At 37.3% G+C, this 18,012-nt stretch overlaps 1 protein-coding gene across 1 annotated transcript in view; it reads left to right on the plus strand.

The window, feature by feature from the left end:
* Positions 1–7,625: 7,625 nt before the first annotated feature.
* The window catches only part of SLC15A5 (solute carrier family 15 member 5), a 33,374-nt gene continuing 22,987 nt past the window's right edge, over positions 7,626–18,012 (plus strand). Inside the window, exons 1-3 of the mRNA XM_061466077.1 lie at positions 7,626–8,042; positions 9,794–10,016; positions 14,831–15,000. Coding sequence (XP_061322061.1) covers positions 7,673–8,042; positions 9,794–10,016; positions 14,831–15,000 — 763 coding nt within the window. The 5' untranslated portion in view covers positions 7,626–7,672. The remainder of the gene's footprint in view (positions 8,043–9,793; positions 10,017–14,830; positions 15,001–18,012) is intronic.

The raw sequence follows: 18,012 nt of genomic DNA on the forward strand, positions 1-18,012 counted from the left end.
CCTTTGCTAAAGTTCCTATGTGCTACTGGACTGACATTTGGAAGCTAGCTTATTCGGTGTGCTGGGATACCACTCAAAGGTCATTACAGTACTTAAATGCAAGTGACGTAGATGCCCTGCCATAGTTGTGTTCCAGAGGAAAAGAAAAGCAACATGTGGATTCTCGCCTTTGAAGAAGCATGTGGCTTCTATATTAAATGTCAAACATAAACCTTAAAGAAGTAGCTGCATTTTGGAGATCACATCAGGATCCAGATTTGACCAGACCTGCTCAGACTCACAGACTCAGTTCAGAGATCCACCCCTAGAATATAAATCCTGAAACCCTTAGCAAAGAAAACATCTATGTTTGAATCATGCTTGGTACAAAATTTCAACCTGCCTGTCTTTACTGGAAGAATAAGAGCTAATTTTTAAACAGTTCTACTGTACATATGCCCAGACTAGGAGTGTAACTTCAGTTTCATGCATTTAGGAAAATTGCTAATAGAGTACCTTGTGCACACTACTCCAAACATCCCCTCATCAGTGTCAAGTAGAAGGATCGCATTGCTTGACCTGCTGGCAGTGCTGATACCTTTCATAAAGACTAAAAACTCCATTAAAAATCATTTTTTTAATGAGAAAACATTGTCAATTACAAGGAGAAGCATTTTCATTTACTGCCAGTTTCTCCCTCAATCAAGCCAAACAAGGTACTGTAAAAAGGGTCTCTAGGAACTCACACATTTCTCAGCTGTGGACATTCGAGTTTGCAGCTGAATAAATAAATTTATGTTACACTCTTTCCAGTAGCAGTTTACAAGGTGGAAACATGAATGAACAGATGAGGGAAATAAAATAGGTTTCAAGAAAATATCTGAAACTTTCTGTTTTCAACTTTTATTCAGTCAACTGTGAGAATTTATATGGAAATTCAGATGATCTGAATTTCCTATGATCGTTGACCTGTCCCATGAAAATTCATGAGATTCCAAATACTATTTTGTGGACAAAACTGAAAACCTTAAGGTATTTTTTCCCCCTTGTAAAAGCATGCTCTGCTGGCTCTAACATTCAGCTCCCATTTTCTGCCATTCTCCTACATCCAGTGTGCCTAACTGTGCTTTTCTCAGATAGTGCTTTCTCACTTCTGTCTGTTGAGGACTACCTATTTTGTAAATATAATTAACTATTTATTGACAAAGTCTTGATTTGCTCTGCCCCAAATTTTGGGAGAACAGCCGTAATCTCTAGGTTACAAAGTTAGCTTCCCTTCAGGTCATAAAGCTTTACACAATGTGTTTTTACAGCTCCAGCAGGAGAGATTAAAAGACTATCTGGGCACTGCAGTGGTTGGAAAGCTCTTCAGTGAGGTGGGAAATCTACTGTCAAACCCCTGTCCTGATGAATATTGGCTTCTAAAAAAGATGCTAACATCTTTTTGTGGCTTCTCTGAAACCAGTTAAGTTGGATCAGGGATGAATTTACAGTAGAAACACTGCCATCACATAGTACTTATATATGTATTTTAGAATACTAACCACAGTCTGCTAAATGGACTTGAATATAAATGAACTGTCACTATGGGAGAATAGCTGAAATCATCTTGGATGTACAGATAATATTGTCTCAGTTGTGAACCCTGCTTTAGAATCTCATTTCAGTCTCTACCTAAAAATCTATATGTCAGAAGAAAATAACCTGAGTGCCATCTACAAACTATAGCATGACACAAAAAAGCCATCTTTCTGTATGATAGAGCTACTTCTAATTTTCCCATTAGATCAAATGACATCATAAAGAATAACTGCCAACAACGTGATGTAAAACCATGCCATGCATAATGAAAAATAATTGCAATTCAATTACTCCTGAATTATAAAACCATCAGCTAGGTGCAATAAGACAAACGCCTTAGAACATATGAAAAACTGCTTAGCATAGATAATTCTGTATGTTTGAACAAAATCTCCAAAATAAAACATGTGCGGTTTGAAGGAACAGTGTAATCATGCCAGATTAATTCTCGGTTATAGCAAAGGTTTGAGGATGAGCAATTTTAAAACCATCCCCCTGAAAAAAAAATTCCAAAAATAAATTAGCAAACCTTTCTCACTCATACAGGGCATACCCAGTAACTGGGCAAGAAACTTCTTTTTCCTTCTATCATTTTTTTGCTTAGATTCTGCTTTGGCAAAGTATTTACCATTGGTGCTCAAAATCACATAATGGTTGAGGTTAGAAGGCACCTCTGGTGATTGCCAAGTCCACCCCACCTGCTCAAAGCAGAGTCACTTAAGCAGGTTGCTAAGCACTGTGGGTTTTGAATACCTCCAAGGATGGATACTCCACAGCCTCTCTGGGCAACCTTTTCAAGTGTTTGACAACTCCAGATTTTTTTACTTATGTTTGAGTTTTGTTCCCTGTGTTTCAGTTTGTGCCCATTGCCTCTTGTCCTGTGACTGGGCACCACTGAAAAAAGACTCTCTCTGTCCTCTTTGCACCCTTCTCTGAGGTATTTATGTATACTAATAGGATCCTCCTGATGCCTCTCTTCTGCAGGCTGAACAGTCCCAGGTCTCTCAGCCTCTGCCACATGAGGTGCTTCAGTCCCCTCATAATCTTCACAGCTATTCATTGGACTCACTCCAGTACATCCATGTCTTGTACTTCTACTTGCACTTGCTTAGGTACTGTAGAAAAGCTGTAGAAGTTTTGCTTCCGGTCAGTTCTGTGCTTTAGCCACACTCCCTGTTTAAGTAGTGGAAAGAGAGAAAAATATTACACTGGTAAAAAAGTAGGACTCTGAGAGAAATGGCTAAGGCAGTTTTCTGTAGGAGAAGCAGAGAAAAGAAAGTTTTTTTGTAGAAGAGGTCCTGCCTGCACTTTCCACTGGGACTTCTTGGGCATTTTTGATAGAGGGATTTGATTCCCTTTCTTGGTATGTTACCTTTTGGTAGAGTGAAGAAGAAAACGGCTTTCTCACGTAATTTTTAACTATGAATACACAACAAACAAAACCCAAATATACTTCCTAAAACACAATTTTTCCCCTAAGTTAAAAGTCTTACCCTGGTCCTGCACTTTCACAGATAAATGTTGTCATAGAACAAGACAGATATTACATGTATCCTGCTGCAAGGTAGAACTGGGGTAAGGTTCCCACTTACATCTAGCTAAAGTGTGGAAGGTTTTGAAAGAATACTTGCCAAAGAGAGGATAGAATTATTCAAACATGACGTGGCAACACAGTCCCAGAACTTCCCAGAGAATTCCTCATATAATCAGTATTTTTAATAACTGTTTATTTTGTAAATGTTCTTTTTCAGTCTTCAAATGTACTTTTGTAGCATCTAGTAGATCTTTATAGAATGTAGTACAATTTTATTTAAGTAGATATGCTAATATAATAGATTCTACAAAAAAAGTTTTCTCAACCTCCCAATGACTACATTTCAGTTTCTTAATTGACCTTTTACATGATTCACAGAGAACTTAAGTTTTGCATGTATTTGTTCTTCTGTATGTGTTAGACAAATATTAGCACTTTTACTAAAGTTCTGCAGAAGCATCAGATACAGGTTGCAAATGCCGTGAACTCCAAAAGCAGCACTGTCATATTCTGTCCCAGCTCTGATTCAAGGCTGTCTGCACAGCAGCCAGAGACCCCTGAGATTGCAGTGACAGGTAGTGCAAAAGTCACTAAAATGTTGTCGGAGGTAAAATTTTAAATAGAAGAAGTTTCATTATAGGACTCAGGAAATAACACATTGTCAGAAGTGATACCTAAAGATGAAGAAAAGAAGAAAAAAAAACCAAAACCCAAAAATGACAGAAAAAGACAAAAATTTTACTAGAAGCTAAATCTTTTCTTTTTTTTTTAATATGAACCTTTACCTGTTCTACAATTAAACTCTGTCCTTAGAGCTATTTTGAAGTCCTGTGAAGCACATGCACAAGTGACAGGTCATCTCCAACCTGTACAAGACCACAGCTTCTAGTACATATTTTTCATGCCTCTAAAGACTGGTAATTTGCATTTGTTGATTTTTTCTGCTGAATAGATATAACTGCAAGGAAGGCAAAAAAAAGAGAGAAGAATATGCCTAATGCCAGTGTCTGACCCTTTCCCTCAGGCTACGCGTTGTGCTAGATAAATGCAGGCATGAGCAGTACTTGCAGAAAGCAGTGGTAAGCTGCCCTTGCTGAAGGGCATCCTGCAGGGATCAAACTTAGTTTGGTATCTGCTATTTTGTGTTAAACTGAACATTTCTCATATGCATAAGAGAAGTAAATTAAAGTTGTGATTTTGAAAAGCATGAAGTCTAGTCTTAGCCTGTGCTTTTACCACATCTCCTTTTTCTGGCCCTAGCCTTGTAACTCTTCTAATTAGTCACCTGGAGCTGCAGCAAGACATTTAGGGACAGAAGCATTCTTCCAGACTTGTCTTTGCAGCATTTTCTTGCTTTCTCCTTTTCTGTCATCCAGCTTTGAGCTATATTTCTTTACTGTGGCTGCCTGCTCAACCCACCCCCCTGGACCTGCTTTTACAGCATCATGCAGCAAACCCCAGGCATGTTTGCCCCTGTTTGGCAAACACCCAGAGCTGTTTTGCTCTGCCTTTCTTCTGACTTTAAAACTGCAGTCCTCAGGTCAGTGGTCACTGAGCCGACTTCTCAACCCATGTAAGTTAGTGGAAGTCCTGGTGCTAACTAGAAATATATGACCCATGAAATTTTTTATTTACAGTGTAAAAATTGTGTTGGATTGTCAGTCTTGTCCATGTCAATTATGCTTTTGCCCCAGCTATTTAGCAGGAACCACAGCTGCTGCTATGAAGAAGAGTAATACCTCTCACATATTCTCCAAAGAGTAGTAAGAGTAAAAAGAGTAAAACTGAGTTAAATTTACAAAAACATTAGAGAGACTGACCCTTCCAGAACATGACCAGAGGTGTAGAGCCACTACTAGCTTTTAACCAGAGGAACTGGTGTGCTGGACACTCTTCAATTTCAATAAACTACCACCATAATAGAAAACCTGACCACTATCACTTGTCAGAGAATATTAGGAGAAAATTTTTGTTCCAAATGGTCCAATTTAATCGACTTGCCTAATGCAAATTTAGAGTTCCAGCATGTGTAGAAGTAATCTTCTACCTTGGGTGACAGGGCACCAAATAGCAAGTCATTTGTTAATGGCCAGACCTCTAGTGAGCTCACACTGTCCTGTGATAGCAAGTATTTTTGTGAATCTCTCTTCAATATCTGACTGTCCCATTTTGAAAGCTATCCTTTAAAGATTTGTTTTCAAAAAATACACAAAGTCCTTACTGGCACTCAGAGGTACTGCCAGAAGGACAGGATTTTGAAATAGCCATTATTTAGTGCAGCTAGTTTGTAGCTGCTTCAGTATATATAAAGCTCTACATATGTTAGTACAAATAATAAAGTTTTTCCTCAGGCATTATGCAATCTTACTACCTTGTGTATTAAGAATAGGGCAAATGAATGCTGGGTGATTAAACTAGAATTCATATAAAACCGCGTCATGTAACTAGATAGACCACCTAGAATTGCTGCTAAAGTGATTAAAAACAAATCAATAAGGATCATATGAAGTTGTATATCCTCTTAGCATTGAGCATGTTAACTCACATACTGATTGTGATCTGTGACTATCATAACCACCACACCCATATTAGTCATCTGGAAAGGCAATTCAAAAGCCCTCCTCCTACTTTCTATGGCATTTGTAAGTCAATTATTCCTTTTCCCTAGCTTGTAACCCAAAATTAGGGTAAATGAAAACACATGAGGTCTAAGAGATAGCCATCCCAGCTAGTAACCCTGGTGTCTTTACCTGTTGCCATGATATGATTCACTTTGATTTGAGAGCATCCATGAAAACAGATAAACTTTGCACTCTATTTTGCACCAGACTATTTTACATTGAAATGGCTAGAGGAGCAAGAGCGTATGTATCCTGATGTTTTCTATCTGATGCTAAAATACAGTTGTATTTCCTTAAAAAACACAAATGATCATTTTCCTCATGAACAGTTAGAGATGCTTCAAACAACAGAAGATTTATATGCCTTTTAGTTGAAATACTATTGTCTGTCCTGTTATGATTTGGGATTGGCTTCATTAGGCTTTGATGGAGAAGCTAAATTGAGTTAAAAGTGATTTGTAGTTTGGATTTCTCTGGTTGGTTCATCCAGATGAAAATCTTCTTAGCTGCTGCAGATCAGAAGACAGGAGTAGTTCTTGGCATGCTACAAGTCACAGCCATTTGCATCCCCAACTGGCCTTCTCTGAAAACTATTAGTTTTTTGCTGTGCTAGTCTAAAGCAAGAACTCAGAATAAAATAAAAAATATCTATTTTAGAATTATTTTGGGAAGTAATCTGTTGCTACTTAGATTTAATTTCAGAGACTATAGGCTTTGTGTTTGAATCACAGTTGCTTTTTTTTCTTCAGCAGGGGTGGGTGAGGAAGGGATGTAATCTTGGAATCTATCTTTATCCATACTGGTTATACACCATTGTGCATCTGTTTTGAGACGTAGGAGTTCTCACTACTAAATAGATCCAAAGAGGTAGAATTTGAGTAATTATATGGAAATAAACAACAGAGCCTATGCCTCAAAAAATGCTCTCATAAGCACTGAGAGATCTATTTAAAGAAGCAGATCTGATTTACCACTGCCTTGTAACATGTGTATGCATTTACACTTGTGAAAAATAAATGCAGAATGCTTCTCATTCTTAGTTGGAAGTATTTTGAACAGGTGTTAGTGATCTTAATGAGCTCCACAAAATGGAGGACCTGATCAGGGAAATCAGCAAACTTCTCTGTGGATAAGGTGGCAGGAGCATTATAAAGCACTGTAAGTTGGGTTCTTCCTAATTTTGTTTCAAGCTTGTAATTACTTCTGGTTGATATGAGAGAACACATCATCTGTGCTCTTGACCCTTATGATGCGTTGTAGCTATGGTGCAATATCTGGCTAAAGGAATGGTTCTGGTTTAGATTGCTTTTTTTTTTTTCCTTGTTAATTTTCTTTTAAAATTTGTTTTTCCAACTTAAATGTAGTAACATTACTTATTTTTATAATTGACTTTATCTGAAATTCAACAAAAATAAGAAATATAATAGTGATTAGATGCTAACCTTAAAAAAATAATAATAAATAAATCCTTCCCTATCTTGCTTGTAGTTTTTCACTTGTTGCCTAATTAAAGTATCAGACTATTATAAGCAAATTATTCCCTTGATCTGTTATTTGAATTTTGCTGAAAATGCTAGCTTTCATGGGTATTTAAACCTTTATCTTTAACATACAGATAGAGTTGCACATACAGTATTGGTTTCACATAATTTAATAGGTAATGTAACTCTGGGGAAAAATCTTGTTTACCCCCAAATGGACTAATTAAATAAACTGATTGAATTTTTGAGTGTCATTAAACTCAGTGAAATGCTGACAGAGTTCTTATATTTTACTTTTTTTAATACTCTTTGATCCTACAAGTAATGTCACAAAAGTGACAGAGGTCTTAAGAAATTGTAGTAGTGAAGTGTGGAATTCAAAGGGAGAGTCTTACCCGCTTGCTAATTACAGCAGAGGAGAACAGTATACCTGTAACTTAGGCTGCTCTACACAGTTTTACTCAAAAAAGACAAGAATGCTTGATGCAGACAGAAGGGATATGCAAGAGAAGCAACTTTTGAACCACACGGCTGACAAGGAACAACAACCATTGCCTGGAGGAAGCAACCGTGCTGGAAACCTGTCTCAACCTCAGAAGAAACTCCAAGAGGCTATTTGTGTGCTGCTGGTGGAACTGTGTGAAAGATTCACATTCTTTGGCATTGTCTGCAACATGATCCTCTTCTGCACTGTTAAACTTGGCTATCGCAACTACCAGGCAGCTATTGTCAATATGTGCTTTGTAGGCACCTCCATGTTGACGCCAGTCCTGGTTGGGTGGCTTGCCGAGTGCCTTGTCGGGAGGATCAAACTTGTGTGCATCTGCATGTTTCTACACTTCCTAGGTAGGTGACACCCTGGGGACTATTTCATCTTTTAGCAATTCTGTTGCAGAAATGCTTTATTGAGCATTGTGTTTGAAATCTGATAGCTTTCTCCAACCTTGTGGCCATTTGCTCTCACAACTAATTACTTGTTTTCTCCTCTATGAAATGCAGTGCAGTATTTTCGCCTATGTACTTTTGTGAGGCAGTGCTTTGAATAAGACTGAGGTACATTTGCATGTGTATCTTGCGGATAGTTAGTGCACAAACCTGACTCCTTTAAAGAGGCTTAGCTATTCAGAGCACAAGCACTTAACTCTTAACATTTGTCCCCTTTACCAAGTATCTAAGGTTATTAGTGGTTGGTGCAAATATGAGGCTTGAGTCAGAGAGATAGTCTTGAGAGTTTGGAAAGTCCTTCCTAGCTGTTAGGAGTAAGATTTTATTGTATGTTAAGGTACATGAAGTTGTGTTTGGACAACTTGGGAAGATGTATTTAAGCACATACCAGTACAAACAGTCTGAAGGAGAGAGGGTGTATCCCTATATCTGTATTGAGAGTCTGCTTTCTGTTAGCACAGTCTGAATCTTTCCTACGTGTTATTTTGGAGATCTTTTACGTAAAAGCTCTGTTCTGTAGTAAGTCTGCTCTGTAGCAATTGGTGCATCTCACAGCTGGTGGTTATTCTGTCAACTTCAACCAAGGTAACAGAAATACTTTTTACTCAGACTAGTTGAGCATATGCAAGTCTGATTTCTGCAATAGCCAGCCATGTTGTTGTTTAGACATGCAACAAAGGAAGGAAAGAATCAGAGCAATTCCTGTAATGTTCTTGAGCTGATTGCCAAACCATTGTGCAAGCAACCTGGAAAAATGATTGCTATCATGTTCCACTGTTTCTCCCATGGGCTTCTGGTTCATAACCTCCTTTTGCCACTTGTCCCTCCAATGCATATCTTAAAGAAGAAGTTTGGTGACACAAACAGAATTTTATTTCTCTTGGTATTGCTTTAACCAGAATTTTTTGGGGGAGGGAGTTGCACAGTCATAGTCTTGGTCATACCTAGTGTTGGTGGTGTTGACACATCAATATATTTTGAGATTAGTCTCCAATTACAACTTGGAGAATTTCTAGCTGATTAAGTGTGAAAGAGTTGCTTTGCAGACTAGAGGCGGTAAATGCAGTTCATGGCACTGCTTCTATAGATAAAGTTTCTGAAAATCGTCTATTTTCCATGAAGCTGCAGCAAAAAAAAAAAAAAGAGAAAACTTTCCTCAAAAGTTTAGAGAATTTATTTGTTAAATTATGATTCCCATTACAATTCTGGGGTTTAAAGAAGATGCAAAAAAGGCTACACATCACCATGGGGTGGGTTGTTTGGTGGGTTGTTGTTTTTTTTATTTGATCAGTGTTCTGTCAGGTGAAGTTACATGTTTTAACTTGTGCCCCCTGGCATGTGGAGAACTACTGCCCTCAATATGCAGGCAATGGAGAAGGCCAATGAAGGGAGCTAAGTTTCCAGGGTGAGATCTTCAGTTGATCAAAGAACCTGAATACTGAATACAGACATTTCAGAGGAAGATTGCTTTCTTGGAGGCACTTAGTGGTCTTGCCTGACTGTGTATATTGACATCCAGAATATTGTCAAAATGAAGACTCTTCCTCTTTGCATTTCTTTATTATGTATTTTTTATTTATCATCTGTCTTTTCAAAATAACTGCTTTAAAATTGCAGTCCGTTTCAAATGACAATTTTCTTTCCAATTCCAGGCACAGCACTATTACCTGTTGTGGCATTCCCCTTTGAAGATGTTTATATTGACAGAAGACATATTCTTCATACACTGACCAAAAGGGAGCAAAAAATAGTATTCTACTTTGCACTACTCATCGCTAGTCTGGGAATAGGAGGCATAAGGGCTATAGTTTGTCCATTAAGTGCATACAGCCTTGAGGACTGTGGACCAAAGGAACTTCTTTCTTTTTTCAACTGGTTGGTAAATTGTTGGCTACATATCTTTGGGGGATCATAGAGCAATGCCTTGAAATTCACTTCTGACTTACAAGGCAGATTTTATAGATGGTGTGTTTCATGTTTGAACTGCAAAACATTTAGATTTGGAAGAATTTCCAAGAACTTCTGTAAAACTTTTCCTAATTTTTTTAGTTTTCCTAGGGCCAATACATCATTATGTAGCTTAGCCTCCTACAGAAATCTTCAGACAGAATAAGGATGAACTGATTTTCCCAAATGCTCAAAGACTTGACAGCCTACTTGCTGTTAAAACAACATTTGATTTTCTACCTTTAACCTGGCTATCCCTTTAGGATATTTTGCTGTTACTCCCTAACTGTGTCAAAATTCAATGAGATATTAGAATTTACATCAGAGTAAATTTTTAGCAATGACAGGCAATGGTAGTTGTCTGCTGGTTTGTTGGAACCAGGGATTGCTAGTAGTCTGGAACTGCTAATCTCAGTGATAGGGATCTGCTGTATTGTTTCAATTCTGTTGCTGTGAAGTTTTGCCACCAGATAAATCACTTCACATTTGTGTTCTGGTTTGAATATTTAAATTTTCTTAAGAAATCTTTGAGGAAAATTTGATTCTCAAATGGTTCTTAAAATTTAACATTTTTTCATATGAAGTATTTCTCTACTTCAGAGAGGTAATTTTTTATTATATGTTTGCCTTTATTTACCACTTCTGTAGCACTATACAGAGTGTGGTATACATTCACTTGTACTTTCTGGTCGGATTGTGGAGTGAGTATCAAAGAAGGCAGGGTGAAATAAGCCCTAAATTAACCCCCTTTCTCTCCTTTCCCTGCATATGCATGGTTATTAAAATAATAACTGAGCTCATTTGCATATTAACAATGCAGTGCAGAAGAATCAGTGAAGATCTTGGTAAATCAGTTCTTTCCTCCTTTGGGGATGGCATTCCTGGCTATTCTTTTTCCTCCAATTAAGTTAATATCAAAGAGTTTTGAATTAAGTCCAAACTTCGGTGAATAAAGCAGCTTTACCAAAGGTGGATGAGATTCTTTAGCTCCTTAGAGCAGATTCTGCTTCCTTGACCTGCCCATAAGAGAAAAGAGGAAGGAAAAAAAAAGTCCTTCATTTTTACTCTATTCTGAGTTTTAATCCTTAATTAGCAACATCATTTTGATTAAATAAGACTCTGGGAGATTAAGACTGGAGAGCAATCAGTTGTTCTGAAAGATAGCTCTGGAGAATTTATTGTACTGTGGTCTTAGCCATTCAGAATTGTGTTTAATCAAAGTGACATTTCTCAGTGTTGATTACAAAGGAGATACAATGCGAATAAAATATTCCTTGGGGGAATCCAATGGGTCAGTTCTTGGAACTTTGGAAGTATCAAGAAAGGCACATGTGCAATTAAAAAAAAAATTTTTAATAATTTTTGTAGTGGCATCCAACGAGGGGCTGTTGGGGGTTTCATTCTTAACATTCTTAATCTTGTTAAAGCATCTCAGAATATAATAACTTTTTTTTTGATAGGCTGCTTATCACAGGATTGAGTTTTAAAATAATATAAAATGGGGAGGTTGAATGTTCTTGGTGAGTTTGAGTCTATGTTTTTAGACAAGTTCTGTTTACATCAGAATTATAAGATTAAAGATTGGGTTAAAAGGCCCTGTAATTACCTGTTGTCTAATTGAGTCCTTGAAGAAGGTTGCTTTGCACAGCTAAGGCCTGTTTCTAACCCCTTAAATGAACTATGTCTCTGACCTTTTAAATAGACAGAATATACCAATGCTAAGTGAAGAAGGGACTTGGATTCTGCTGGATTGTTTCCTTAAGGATTATTGTTTTTCTAATGTTAAGGTTATGAACAGGTACTATTTTTGCAGTAGGAAAAGTAAATTCTGTCTGTGAAAGCAGAGAATGGGAGCAAACAGTACAATCCAGATGAGGAAAGAGAGTTTTCAGTGTTGGCTTATTGATCTGATGTATAAAAAGAAAACCAACAAAATGCAGAGAACATAAGGACCAGTAATATCTTTCTTCTCCCTTCCCTTCTAAATAATGTCTTTCCACAAACTCCAGTTTCCACTGTTATCCTGGACACACTTTACCTGGACTTTTAAAAATGTGGTTTTATCCCTTTGGGGCTTTTTATTCCCACTTTGTCTTTGCAGTGTACTCCGTGTTTTAGTGATTCTGAAACAATTTATCCTCTTCTACAAAGCTGTGATTTAGCTTGGATACTGGTCCATACATGGAATATCCTGGCCTGAGTTTGGATAAATCAAAATTTAAATTGTGAGAGCTAGGCGTGCTTAAAAAATAAAAACAAATATTTCAAGTGACAGGAAATCTACCGAGTCTCAAAAATAATCCTAAAAGTGACAAAAGATCAGTTTTAAAATATTTTTAATATATTTTACTTGGTCTCAGGTTGTTTCATTCAACAGGTCCATTTCAAGTGTTGCGTTATACAGTATTCAAAATTTTTTACTCAAACTAAACAATGCTTTATGTCATCACCTCGATGTTACTTCTTGAGATATCATAATGAATACATTTCTATAAAATGTTATAATAAAATTAATAGGGATTTATGGGCATGTCACGATAGTATTTAGGTTTGTATCTGGACTTCATTCTTGAAATGAACCTCTCACATTGGCATTTGTAGGACTTTTCCAACCTAGCTGTTTCTATGATGCAGAGGCCTCAGGATGCTGATCTTCCAGGAAGGAGCTTTTCCCTGCAAAGTTGGACATGATAGTCAGTTTGATTATTTAATTCATCTGTGCCCTACTAGGATCTCTGAGGCACTTTACATAAAGCACATCCAAATACTGCAATATTAAATAGCAGTGGTGTATGAGAGCTAGCAACATGTGTTTCTGATCTGTTTTGTAGGTTCCTGATCTGCTGCCATCAGTACAATATGACCAAATCCCCAAATTCTTATGGGTGTATTGCAGTTAGTTTATCTTTCTTTTTTGGTCCATAGGGATTGCTCAAACATGGTGGTGGTTTCTATCCCCATTTCTGTAAGAAGACAGGAGCCATACATTTCAGTACTTTGTTTTATGGCAGTGAAAAACAAAAGCTCTCTCCTGTACTTAAGGGTTTTCTTTGGAAGTTCCTTCTTCCACTGAAACAATCATAGGGTCATGAAGAGCATCAGGGCTTCAGGTAGCTCAGCCACACTTCTTTAGAAATTTGGAAAACAGACACTTTAACTTCTACCTTTAAAATTGTCTATTAGGAATTGTTTCAAAACGTTAGCTGAACGGAGGTCAACACACCTATGTACAAAACCCTTTCAACCATAACATCGTCACTTAGTAGCGTAATTCCAAAGTGCCTGGAGGCTGCTTTCAGTGGAGAGGAAAAGTCCATGATTCTGATGAGTATTATCTCCTGAAAATGTAAGTTACTTAAAGGAAACAGTAATTGGTCTGGAAATTCAGACATGTCTTGGTGTGACTTCAGAGAAATGTGTGAAGCAGGAGAGCTCACTGCTGTGCGTGTCCTTGCTGTTTCCAAGATTGCTACTGCTGCATGGCTCTTGGCACCACTGACTTTGCCCTGATGGAGTAATCCTTTTTCTTCTGTCGCTTGCCCTGGGTCCTGTGAAGCAAGCAGCATAAGCATGTTCCCATGCCTACTTCTGCACAGCCCTGTCATCTCCCATCCCTTAGCAGGGTGAAAGAGTGTTATCTTTGTAACTGAACAGACCTGAGAAGCATTACCAAGGTCTGTACTTCTGTCATCATAAAAGTTTTTCTCTCTTGGCACTAGCTTGTTGTAATAGGCAATGTCAGAACATGTGGAAGGAGTATAGCAGTAGTTCAATACTATAGCTTATGATATGACTATAGTTTGTCTTGGCAATTATGGCAGACCACCTAGAAATACTTTTAATTTAATAAAATGTGGTTGAGGAAGTCTCTTGAGTGTCAAGAGAGACTTGCAATCCCCCTCTCAGGATTTTCATCTCAAAACACTCAGCTGGGATTGCTGATCCAGGGAGCTGGCAATTGTAGCTGATACTTAGCTCCTGCCCTACCCACTCGTTTGGAGTTAAGGAGGGATCAATCTGGAGAGCTTGGGGCTTGGGTTGTTGAGGGTTAGCTGGTCTGTTACAACGTGTTAAAGTTTTTTCTTTTATTGTTGAGAAGGAAATTCTAGATGAATTAGGAGACATAAATACTTGAGTCCAAATAGCATATGTGAGGCAGAAGTTACATCAGACGAAAACAAGCTTTGCTTCTCAGTGTACATTCAGCAGTACTTCAGCAGTACATTTTAAGCTGTATATGTATCAATGTGTATTTCACTTTTAAATGAAACCATTTTTGCTAATCTGTAGTCCCCCCGCTACCATAAACTGCACCATGCAAACCCAATAGACATCTTTGAAGCCAACTTGGAAGGTGAAAGTTTATTCAAAGTTAAAATTCTTAAAGTTTCAAAAGTTAAGTCTGCAAGCCAGTTGAATCTGAAGCAAAAAAATGCAGGTGTTAAATGTGTAAATGGTAAATGTTGATGTATTTCATTAGTCTGAGCTACAAGAATATTTGCAGTACTAGACTGATAATTTGTTCAGCTTTACTGCCTGAATACAGTTACTTAATAATATGCCTCTTGGAGCTGAGACATGCAAGTAAAATTTGATTTTAATTGTTGTGTCAATGTGTTCATGGTACTCACAGTGTCTGTGCTTGCTATATTTACCATGCCTTTAATGTAATGTTTTAATCTTCTGTAAAGGCCTTGTATTACTCATCCTCTCTACTCTTCTCTCTCGTCTGTGTGTACTAGGTTTTATTGGCTGGTTAATTTAAATTCAGCAGTTGTCTTTGTCAGCATTTCTTATATCCAGCAGTCTGTGGCCAGAAACCTTGGTTTTCTTATCCCATTTGTGTCCATGCTTATGGCTATAATCACAATTCACATGGTGCGGGGTGAAATGATTTACAAACCCAAAACAGGTAAGAGGCAAATATATCTTAGGAAATACCTTTAGAGATCAACTTGCATATCTAAACAAGTTTTAGCACAACACTGCCCTGTTGGTTGGAGATACTTGGGTTTAAGCTCTACAGAGTCTGTGTGTAAGAGAACATCCGTGCTCTGTGAAGATAGACTTGGATAAGCTGGATAGGCTCACAAAAGTGGAAAACAGTCTGGTAAACTTTTGTATGTTTTCTGTCATGTCAAAGCATTTGCCTATGCAGGAAGAGGAATAGTATGCAAACTGCTGGTAGACTTTATTTTGTCATGTTTGGTTCAACCTATGCCCAGTGCCAAAGCAGAGTTTGCACCTATGCTAAGGTGCCAAGCATACTGTGTTTTCTCCCTTAGGTGTGTTCCATTGCTTCAGCTGAACTTGCATCTGGGCGCCCAAGTAGTGTGGTTAGTCAGCTAAACAGGAATAAGCAATAGTAGCAATGTAGGTTTATAATGCCTTTATCTTGCAGAACATCTGATGCTTACCATTATTTTGATCTGCTTGCTTATACATTAGAAAATAACTAGAAACACTGAATAGCTCTAAATAGCTCCTGTGCAGTGTATGTATTTTAAAACGGAAATTCTTGTGAACTCACCAGTTAGTGGCTGAGCTCTCCAAAACTCTTTGCTGCCTGCTACCTGTCTGCATTGACCAAGCACGGGAATGTGAGTGCAGCCTAGGTGACTTGAGTAAGGCTGTAAATACCCAAACCTTGCTATTCTTCTTACAGTAGAAGCCAGAAACTTAATGCAACTTGTTATTTCAGTATTTTTATTATAAATACATCCTTAGCAAAAAAAAAAAAAATTAGCAGTGAGGGAATGAACACCTAAATCAAGTGCCTGGGAATATCATAGTGATTACATTACTAGAGAGGTTTATTCGAAACAAATAGAGCTGAAGAAATGCATTTCCTCTACAGTGTCCCCAAAACCTCTTGATGATATGCAGCTGAGGTCTGCAAAGACTTAACTTCAAATTAACTAGCTTCTTATGGAGAGAATGGTGGCTGGCTGGCTCGCTGGGACTCACTACAAGTTTTACAACATGAGTAGGTAAAAAGACTTGTTAATATCAGTCCCTGAGCTGGACTATTTCATATGGACTAAATCTGAAGTTTATCATCTAACTAGTTTAATTCTGCTAAGTGAAATAACATAAATTTGTAGATCATGTCTACCTTAGCCATCAACAAAGCTGGAAGATTTTTTTTTTGTATCAAGTGCTTTTCCCAATGAGTGTTGATTTATCATGTATTTTGCAAGTCTTTGCAGAATGCTAATTTCTGTACTAATATCTGAAAAGCTTATCTCCATAGTCAAAATAAAAGACAATATATTTTATACCTTTCAGTGTGATTATGAAATTGGAAATTCTTCAAAACTGTAATTCAAATCTATAGGTAACCTTAAATTATTTTTATATAAGCTGCCTTTTTTTATTTTAAAGTAACTCTTCAAATAATTCAGATCATACATTCAATTATGTTTAGCTGTCAAGCGTGGACTTCATTTGCATTTCTTTCCACTGCTATAATTTTGAGGACTGGCAGGTGACCAGAGATGAGGGAAAAAAATGCATATCTACCATCTAGGGTGCAATGTAGGCTTTTTATTGTAATTAAGGAGCATAGATATTCATGATTAGATCAAGGTCAAAGTAGCAGAACATTAGAGCCAAGGGCTGAAGTATAAAGAAAAAGGAAAATCACTTTCTGACAGTTACAATTTAACATCTATACAGATGGATTTTTAAATTTTTTTTTTAAGAAAATATTGGAAGTATAAAGTTTATGATGTTGATCTACACAAAGTGCAGTGATACAAATGTACTTGTAAACCTGTCTCTTACTAGCTGATCCATTTTGTATCCTGAAGAATTCACCAATATGGAGCTATGTGGGGTTTACTTACTCCCTTTTAAAGAAAGGATCGGATACTTGTTTTAACTACATCATTGTCAAAATCCTTTTGATATCTGTTAGGCCTATGTATCAGTCAATTTTCAAGTTGCTTTTTGACCTGAAACTTCAAGCAGCTTTATCTTCTAAAAACTAGAACTAGGTTTACTAGATTTTATAATCTGCTGTAATTCCATGCTGGGAAACATGAGACAAATAATCTATTTGTCTGTTTTGCCACCTACAAAATAATGTTTCCTTAGTAGTTGACTGAAATTACATTAAAGAGGGCCTCAGCTGATCCATTAGGAAAGACAGGGAACTGTCAGGATTTTTTTGCCTAGTTTAGTTTTCTTTTCAGTGAGAGTAGGAAAGAAGAGTCTGCTCATCATCTTCCATTCCAAAGGAAAGAGATGGCCATGACCATCATTGAGTCTAGGTCTGATAAACCAGGGCACAGCCATGTTGCTGCTTTGCTGTGCTGTCTGTGATATGGTGCTCTGTGCATCTCCTGATTTCCACTCTGTGTTCAAACCCTTGTAGAGGAGAATTGTCACATTACTGCTTTTCATTTCTTCCTTGTGAATGTCCAGCCTCTAGTGTACGGCAAAGCAAAAGATTATCACTTCTCTGACCCAAACCATGTAATTACTAGTTCTACCAATGAGCTGAGCTAATGCTGGTTTTTCTGCTACTTTTTTTTTTTTTAGTTCTGAAAATAACTCTGCTTTGACGAGAACCCCAAATCCCACTTGTTTTCTGATTTGCTTCTTAGCCAAGTAACTCTGGAAGTCTGCAGAGTTTTCTTTTGGTCATCAGATTTGGCCTTGAAATAATCTAGATCCTAAACTTAAACATCACTTACAATAAGTGATAACAGCTGTCCAGTACAGTCATGCAGAACAAAAAAAACTGTACCAACTCTCTGTGTTTGCAAGCTTTGATATACTATTTCAGATTCTGTTCAATAGTGCAAATAGTCTACAGGTTAATGCTCAACAGCCAGAGAGTTTTAAATTTTAGGTTATCTAATAAATACCTTAGATGAAGTGTTTCCAATAGGTATCAATGGATATTTCCAGAAAATCA

The sequence above is a fragment of the Pezoporus flaviventris genome, unplaced genomic scaffold, assembly GCF_033815535.1.
Source record: "Pezoporus flaviventris isolate CSIRO_AGI_PZ_B2104156 unplaced genomic scaffold, CSIRO_AGI_Pfla_v1 ptg000002l, whole genome shotgun sequence".
NCBI classification, from domain to species: domain Eukaryota; kingdom Metazoa; phylum Chordata; class Aves; order Psittaciformes; family Psittacidae; genus Pezoporus; species Pezoporus flaviventris.